The sequence below is a fragment of the Raphanus sativus genome, chromosome 8 (genome assembly GCF_000801105.2).
Source record: "Raphanus sativus cultivar WK10039 chromosome 8, ASM80110v3, whole genome shotgun sequence".
In the NCBI taxonomy this organism is placed as follows: Eukaryota; Viridiplantae; Streptophyta; class Magnoliopsida; order Brassicales; family Brassicaceae; genus Raphanus; species Raphanus sativus.
Window position 1 is genome coordinate 7,624,620 of NC_079518.1, and position 9,019 is coordinate 7,633,638.

Here is a 9,019-nt window from a genome sequence, read left to right on the forward strand (position 1 = left end):
TACAACAAGAAAACATAGCCGGCTAATAAATAATCAACTACATCTATGTTCAAGCAAAGTCAAAATGAACGATTAAAAATGAAACAGAGTGGTCGTTATTAAATCTCCGTCAAATGTAGTATCTTAAAAATCCAAGCATCTTACAACAACAGGAACAAAGGAAAAGTTGGTGAGAGTTTTTCGAATTAGAAAACTAAAATAATACATTGACGTGATCAGAGGAGGCCGAGAGATGCCTCATATAGAGTCACAACGAGCCTCTCAACATGGCTGGCTATGACATCCGGTGTGATGCATTTGCAAGCATCGATCCCCCTGACCGCATGCGCTTGTATAAAAAAAACGGATGAGACTCCGGAGTCTTTAACTTCGTTTTGTTGTGGGATGCTCCGGGGCCTTTCAATTGCCATTGCTTTGCAGTCTCGCGTGCCCACCTGCCTGCCTACCTGCTTCAGCAAATAAGGAAACATCAATGCTAGAGGTCTAACTTCTTTGTTCATCATGTAGTCAGTCCTAATCGAGATGTTGCAGTCAAAGACAGTCACGCTCCATGTCCCACAATCAACGCAGATGCCAACCCAGTAAGTTTTATCAAGGCAGAATGGGAAATAGAAACGGTCGGCATCAGCGTAAGCCGGAAGCTGCATAAACATCTCAGTAACCTCCCCACTAAACTTGTAGTTATCTTTTTTCGACGACTTTGAGAACTTGCTGTATAATTTGGTGAACTGGGAGACGAACTGTGTGTCCATGAATACTGGCCCCGCTAGATAGTTAAGAGATGATCCGGACCGGAACAATGAACTAGTGTGGAACATTAGGACATCCACCACCTGTTAAGACCACAACTTTAGCACACATTGCAGTCATTTACATTAAAACGCAGGATGCCATATTGGTAGGAACCAACCTTAGCCGATAGTTGGGTTGCTCTCTCAATGACCTCCTTCAGTTCGGTGCTCTGAAGAGTTCCCTTCGCAGTAGTTAGATCACTATAAAATGGAGATGTGCATCAACTTTAGCCGGCTAACAATATCAATAAACATCTAATATAAAATTTATCTCAGTAACTATACACTTACAACGGTTTCTTCATCTTCTCCATCAAAGCTCCAAATTTAGCCGAGTAATCAATGTCCCCTCCCTTGTATATTGCATCAGCCACTGCCTTTCTCGCACGGTTCAGAAATCCTTTGTCACACTGGTACTCAGCCATGAGCGACTTTGTTGGTACCTTGTGCCTCTTGCTTTTCCTACACCCATCTGCTTCTGGTATGTTTGCATCAACGTGGTTGTCGTCTTCGGAAACTTGCTGGTCAGTCTCAACGTTGACATTGGAGTTCGGATTTTTAACCAGAACTGCCTCCTGGGTAAGGCCAAGCGAGAATGTGGGGTTGGGAAATACCAAGGCTGGATCAAGAGGCTGCAGCTTTCATAAATTATGGCAAAAGTATCAAACAAACTTGGAAAGAGATGGTGAGGTAAGGGAAAATAGGTTGTCAACGGTTACGTACCGATTCAGCTACTGTGGCTGTCTGTGGAGGATGTAACTGCTCATCTTCAGATGTGTTCTGCTCTCCCTGCCCGCCTTCTTGGCAACCATCGGTAGTTACTCCATGTGCAACCGTGTTTGGTTCGGACCCCATTTCAACATCCTGGATATAGTTCTTATTAGCAGGCTAATCAAGTTGTTAGATGTTCATGATTAAGTTTAGCCATCTAAATATAAACTTACATCAGTAGAAATGACAGATGACCGGTTAGCAAAGTTGATTGCTTTTCCTATTATGTCTGTGGAATCGTCAATTGTTTGTGTTCCCGCATTAACCACTTTTGGCCGGGGAGGCACCGAGTCGACAGTAGCAACCGCCGGTGTAGGAGTGAACTTACTAATTTGATCTGAGAGGGTTTTAATAGCACGGGCTTTATCTTGTACCATTCCAAAAACCTCGTTGATGTTGACAAGGATGGTTTCAGTGAAGCCATTAGATGATTCCTGGATGGTTGATATGCTGCCATGTAAGAGCTGGAAGTCGTCCTTCAGTTATTCCCTCACAATGGAGGCCAACAAATCTGTGTCCAGCCCATCTTGTGCCTGATAAGATGTCCCGGCCTTCGATTTTGCTATCTTGCGGTTTACAATTTCAGCTTTTGACTCTTCACGCATCTTTATAACATCCTGTATTGTTGCCCCACCAACAAAACAGTCATTGCTGAAACCATAGCGCTGCTCTATTAACCCCACCATATTAGACACGCTACCGTCGTCTTCATCGTCTGACCATTGATAAACTTCAGGTACTGTTATCTCTCCATTTGCATCAAGCAGTATGGACTCGACAATAGCCTGCGACGGTGAAAGTGGTTTTATAATCAGTCTATCACTCTGCCTAAGAATAATCTGGTAGTGGTATACTTATAATCACTCAAAAACAGAGAAACATGTATACATAAGTACCTTCCCGGCAGCATCTGTGTCGCGGGCGTGACCAGGGCTGATATTTCTCCTCTCCCCTTTCTCCATCTCTAACGTATTATCATCACCACCGGTTTCGCCGTCCGAACCAGATGAACTTCCATCTTGCACAACTTCGGTTAGCGCGGGCACGCATTCCACAATGACAAGCTGCAGGGCTAAAACAAATCCCTTCAAAGCAATCGTGTTCTGAAGCAATGACACTTCCTTTCTCTCCTTGATGCTGCTAATTAACATCTCGAATGAGACCCTCCCCCATGGGTGTGCTAGAAATGTATCCAAATCCTTTATCATCTCGGCGTACTCTACCGAAATACGCGGTGCGTGTGTCGTTGGGAGAATCACAGCAGAGACTAAGGCGAGATATGCATACTTAAGCCTGATGTCTCGATCTACAACCGTCTTCTTCGCCAACATCTTCACAACAGATGAGACTGGGACCTCTCTGAGGGATCTAAAGAGTTCACCCCAATATGGTTTATCTTCCATGAAATTTCTTGACTTCTTTTTGCCCCGTTTTGGGAATTTGCTGCAGTTGAGACCCGTTACCATAGCAAACTCTCGGATTGAAAACCTAATTGGTTTTCCGGCAAAAAGGAACCAAGCCTCATGTTTCTTAAACACTTTAAGCTGTCTGGAGAGTATATATCTCCCAAACCTCCCGGAGAAACTTGGTTTGTCGGCGATCTCTATCAATCGCCCGAATGGAGAACTTCTGATGTGGTCGACTTCCGCTGGATCGAGGGCATTAAGAATTTCCCTGATTGCGCCTGCTTTATGGTAAGGAGTAACCCTAACGCCGGCGGGTTCTTCCCCGACTGCGAAAAGCCGTTCCGGCAGTCGGCACGGTGGCCTCCGTGTTCCATCCGGTTTTTCCATCGAGAGTTTTGGTTGAACAGAAATATTTTTTTCTTTATCAACGCGGTTTAGATAATAGAATTACCGGAGGGGGGGGATGAAAGCTTTTGGTTTTTGAAAACTGTGATCTGACCACCAGTAACTGCACAGTTCTTCTGACAACTTCGATATGTGAGACAAAAGATTTTGCCGTATTGTATTAGAAGATTCAGTGTCCGTTATGTACAGATTTTGCTTCTAGGGGTAGCAGTGTAAAAGAACTTGGTGAACAGTTGTGTCTTTTCCGCGTTTTGGTACTTTGCCAATATCGCACAAGTGTGTTGGTAGAGCTTCAAATTTCCCATTTTTTTTTTACTAAGTGAAAAAGTTCGATTAAATAGGGAATACAAAGTTCAACTATCTGTTATCCAACTTTTGTTTGTGTCCATGACCCAGCTCTACTGTTACCAGACTAGCAATCTCATGTATATCTACCGAACTTACACTCATTTAAATTAAAAATAGAACTAGGATATTACCCGCGCTTTAAAAAGCACGAAATTATTTTTAATAAATTTACTAAAAGATATGTTTGTTTATTAATATATTTAGACAATGAGTTCCCGATTTATTTCCAACTTTTTTTTGTTTCAGTTTGGTTGCAATTGATTCTAATTTTTTTATTCTAAAAATATAGGAACCGGTCGGTTAATTGTTAATTTTGTTCTGATTCGGTTCAAATAACAATGTTAATAATCTGATTAAAAAAATTATCTTAACTCTGATTTAAGTATCTATATTTCAATTACAATTTCTGATTTTTATTTTCTGGGTCATGTTTTATTCTAATGGTGTTATTAAATTTATTTATGTAACATTTTATTTTGTAGTTTACTGTTTTCATTCCTTCAGATTTTATGTTTTATTATGTTGTTATGTAATGGATTTTATTTTAAATATACACTGTATTTTGTCACTGGAATTTATGATGTAGAAATATATTTTTGCTTTTATCATCTAGTTTATTATACTAAAGAGTTTTATCTTTTGTGGGTTATATTATGTGCTATATATATTTTGGGTAAACTATTTATTTTATAATAGATTTTGTATAGTTTATCATATCTATTGTACATGGTGTTATTTTCATTTCTCAAAATTATTATTATTTGTCTTAATTACTTATAATTTCCTTTTGTTGGTCACCATTGGTAATCTGAAAATTTTAAAACTAAAAATAAGTTTGCTGGTCACCATTGGAAATCTGCAAATTTTAAAACTAACATATTTGCAACTTACAACCAAAAAGTATATTGTTTAATGGTATTCAAGAGCACAAGCTCTTCTTAACCCAACGTATTTAGTTTAATGAAAAGGTCACAACATAATACATAAAAGTAGCATGTCTGTATATTTAAGTGATAACATTTTCAATAAGTCCAAAACAAAATATCCCACAAAAAATGCTTTTAAGAAATGATTGGTTCGAATGTACAACTTGTTAATTGTGGCTTGTTATGAAAGTTGATTTAAAAGATATCTAACCGGAATAATATGTATTTATATGTTGGTTTAAATTATGTTAGTCATATCCATATATTCAAGGAATCAAATAGATTTAAGGAGCTAAACACCTACTATTCTAGAATAAGTCTAAATTTAAATGACAACTTCTAAATGATAGATAAATTTTAGGACCCTAAATTAATAGAGCAGATTAAAGTGAATCCACCTTTATTGTAAAATAGTTGAACTACCATGAAATTCATATCTATAGTTTCTTATATATATATGAATTTTACTTCCATGTAATACTGAAATATACTGAAGTGAAACCACCTTTATTGTTAATTAGAATTCTAATATTAAAAATAGAGACAATATAGAGAGTCTTAGACTATCTCCGGTATATTTTGCTATATTCTACTCTAAAATAAAAGATTTCTATAATAGAGATGAAGTTTTCTCTAATGTATTTTTCTATAATAACAATCTATATTTTATAGAGTAAAAAATAAAGATTGCTATTTATTCTCCTAAATATAGAAAAATAGCAATCTCTATTTTAAAGGAATAAATAGCAATGCGTTGAAGTGAAATTGATTATAAATGCTATAACTGAGACAAAAGTAGCAGTAAGTTAGATATACTCTTAGACCATCTTCAACTCACCTCTATATTTATATCTATATTTTCTATTAAAATAGAATAATTTTATTATAGAAGTGGATTTACTATAAAACATGTATTTATAATAGAGTTCCTCTACTTATTGGAAAAAATACAGAGAATTATTATTTTCATCTCTAAATATAAAGACAAAAAAAATAAGATTTCTCTATATTTTTCTCTAAAATAAAGTAATTCTATTATAAAAACTTATTGTAACATTTCAAGTTGTAATATGTGAAAATATTTAAGAGAATTGATTTGGCTATCTATATCACCAAAGTTGATTTACCTTTTCTCTCACACATCCGTTTAGAATTCCAGAGTTAAGTGTGTTTTGGTTGGAGTAGTGAAATGATGGGTGACTCATGATACAGTGCGAGTGAGGCCAAAGTAAAGAGAAAGATCAGATCAGTAGTGAAAAGATGGATGATCTATCGAAAAATGATTTGCGATACCGTACGAAGGAGTCCAAAGCACGGAGAAAAATCAGATGATGACTATAGAGTTAGTAAACAATAATTTCGAGTTTTGAAAAATTAACGGATCAGCTGTTGGAATAAAATAGACCCCCAAGATCGAGAGAATGAGTGTTGATGGTCCATTAGCTGTGGTGATTGGAACGTTACACATAAATTGGAATAAACTCATTTTTATAATATAAATTTTTATTTTAGAAAAAAATGTAGAAGTGTACGTTGGAAATGCTTTTGGAGCAACGCTCCATCGTTTATTTTTTCCGTGGTTAAAGAAGTCATGTGATAATCTGACATAACCGCCCAATCCTCATCCTCAATTATTTCAGTTATGAATCTGTTTGCAGTATTTGTCTCTCTTTATCTTATTTTTTTATATCACCCTTTATTTTTCTGTAATATTATATTTCTACACAATACCTTCTCATGAAGGTATCTTTTTTCTTGGTGTAAATGTTAAAAACTCACGAAGGTATCTTTTCCAGTGTATTCATCTCCAAGATTTCTTTTACATACATAATTAGCGTCACTCGTAGCTTCCAACATCATTCCATTCTACGTGAACAAGTAATTCTGTTATCAGTTTTTCTTTATAAACCAACTAGTGGATAGGTTGGTGTGACATAATCAGAACAAATAGTTTAAATTCATACAGTTTTGAAAGAATTGAATTTAAAGGGCAGAATTTTCAGATGCTTCCTTTATAAATAAAAGAAAATTTATATGTTTGATTTCCTAAGTTAACTTGTAAGAGTATTTGGTTTACATAATCCATAAGTAATATTGAGGCTCTGAAGTTTTGGGTCCATGAGATGATTTCTGATATTTGTGAGAAAACAACATAAATTGAGAAATATCAATATGCAAAAAAAAACAACTATACAACAAAAGTTATTTTTCTACACTTTTTGCAACCTCAAATTAAAACAAACAATATTTGTACTAGTAAAGATAAAAAAAAATTGAAAGACTCGGAATGAAAAAGAACAGATGATAATCATTCCCCAAATGGGAGATACAAGTCATACAACATAATATTTGCGGTATTTAGTGGAGATGATCTCTGAGATTTCTCTAAAAGAACTTAGGGCCAAGAGATCATAACAGTCTTTTTTTTTCAACCTCACAAGCAGAGAAGCTGACAACAAATGAATAACAATAGTAGAAGGATCTTCTAACAAGTTTCTCTAACCTTCACAATTCTGCTCACACACAGCCACACAGGAAATAAACAAGAACTTTACATTCACCTCTAACCAGGCCCGGCCCGGAGGGAAATCAGTATAAGCGGTCGGCCCAATCATTTATTCAAAAAGTTTTAATGCAAAATCTGCTCATTGATTTTTTTTTTATAAAGTTATAGAGCTAATTCCTTGTTTTGAGTGTGACCTCTACTATTAATGGACGGGCGCTGCCTCTAACAAAACAAATTAAACCCAACAAGAAAGCATTAAACTTGACTTCAAAGCTTGTTTTTCATAAATATGTAAAAGTGATTACTGAGGAATGCACATGAATTTGGAAAATTAAATGACTGATTACGGTTTGTTTGATGGGTCGTTAAGAAAGGCCCATTGGTAAGGGCATACTAAACATGTCATCATAGATTTGGATTGGAAACACGATTGAATGACACGTTTTGCCAGATTTTGGTTTTAGAGATTTTTCTCGGTTTGCTTGAGTGTGTGAAGCAATACCTAAACCGGTTTTTTGGGAAAGCTTCTGGTAAATATCTAAAGTGGTGTTATTTGTTCAGTGATGTGTAATCTATCATATTTTAAAATTTTAAGTTCAAAAATTTAAAAATTTCTGCAGTATATTTCGGATTCTGAGTTCATTCATTTATTTATAAGACTCCATAAAATATGATTTGAAATCAATTGAAAACTATGTGTTTTGTCCACGTATACGGGATATCGATCTTATAAATTAATTTAAAATAAAAAAATAAGTTAGTCTTTATGTTTTCAAAACAAATCCAATAACAAATCAAGTATTAATAATTTATAATGTACATGATAAAGTCTTTTGCAAAATAAAAATTCTTTCGATGGTAAATCAGAATACATACATATATATATGATTAGAAATATTGTTTTTAGATAAAGATATATAGATAGAGTTTTGCTCAATAAAAAGAAAATTCGTAAAATAGGATAAGTTGCTCTACAACATAAGGACTGCGATTGCGTGGAACATAGTGGATATCGTATATTTACATATACCATTATCTATTTGGGATGAGCTTTGTTTAGCATAAATTAATTGTATTACATGTAGATGTGATATATGTTAACTTAGGTAGATGTTATATGTAATACATTAACATATTTGTGAGTAAAAGGTAGATTTGATTATTTAGAGATAATGATATATGTATTCGTTAATTTATAAACATTACATATATAATAAATAAACTTTAATAATTCATTAAGAATAACAACGATATTAGTCGATCTAACTTTTAAAGTGAGAGATTCATTGCGAAAAATCATTTTACAAATAATAGTATAAGTATAAAAAATTAAAATTTTTAAAAATTAGATAACACTAGATTTTAAAAACTGAATTTAAATTATTCATTGAATAACACTAGATTTAAAAATAAAATTTAAAATCATCATTTGGATAACAATATATTGTGTTTAGATTTACACTCTATTAAAATATATCAACGAATAACACCCTCTAAATAATTTGAAAACAAATCATATAGAAAGATAACATAACCAAATCTTCAAAATTAAAAAAAAAAAGGAAAGGTAAAAAACTATGAGATAATACAAAATGATTTGCATCAAATGGGCCTATAGATAAAACAGATGATGATGATATTGGACTACAGAACATAATGGACTTAAACACCTATTGTTTGTTAATTTCCACACATCTGTTATGGAAGCATGCCAGTTTAATGGACTTGGCATACAAAAGTTTTGACAGTATAATATTAGATTTTTAATAAATAGTTGTACCAATATAGCTTAATTGTATAAAACCTTCAGATTGACAATTATCCCTTATATATTATTTTAGGAGCATTCAAAATAAATAACCTTCA

At 34.2% G+C, this 9,019-nt stretch overlaps 1 protein-coding gene across 1 annotated transcript; it reads right to left on the reverse strand.

Annotated features, from left to right (window-relative positions):
- Window positions 1–215: 215 nt before the first annotated feature.
- Window positions 216–3,355, reverse strand: LOC108836799 (uncharacterized). Its single transcript, XM_056992811.1, has 7 exons — window positions 2,459–3,355; window positions 2,141–2,401; window positions 1,736–2,038; window positions 1,515–1,679; window positions 1,083–1,429; window positions 911–992; window positions 216–833 (listed from the first exon to the last, which is right to left on the reverse strand). The coding sequence occupies exons 1-7, from the start codon at window positions 3,353–3,355 to the stop codon at window positions 216–218; spliced, it is 2,673 nt and encodes an 890-aa protein (XP_056848791.1).
- Between the last annotated feature and the right edge of the window lie 5,664 nt (window positions 3,356–9,019).

Excerpts from the sequence above, each read along its gene's own strand:
- LOC108836799 (XM_056992811.1), bottom strand. The coding sequence starts at position 3,355 with ATGGAAAAACCGGATGGAACACGGAGGCCACCGTGCCGACTGCCGGAA. Across the intron at positions 2,402-2,458 it reads ACACAGATGCTGCCGGGAAG|ATTATTCTTAGGCAGAGTGA; the intron begins GTACTTATGTAT and ends TACCACTACCAG. Across the intron at positions 1,430-1,514 it reads CAGCCACAGTAGCTGAATCG|CTGCAGCCTCTTGATCCAGC; the intron begins GTACGTAACCGT and ends AATTTATGAAAG.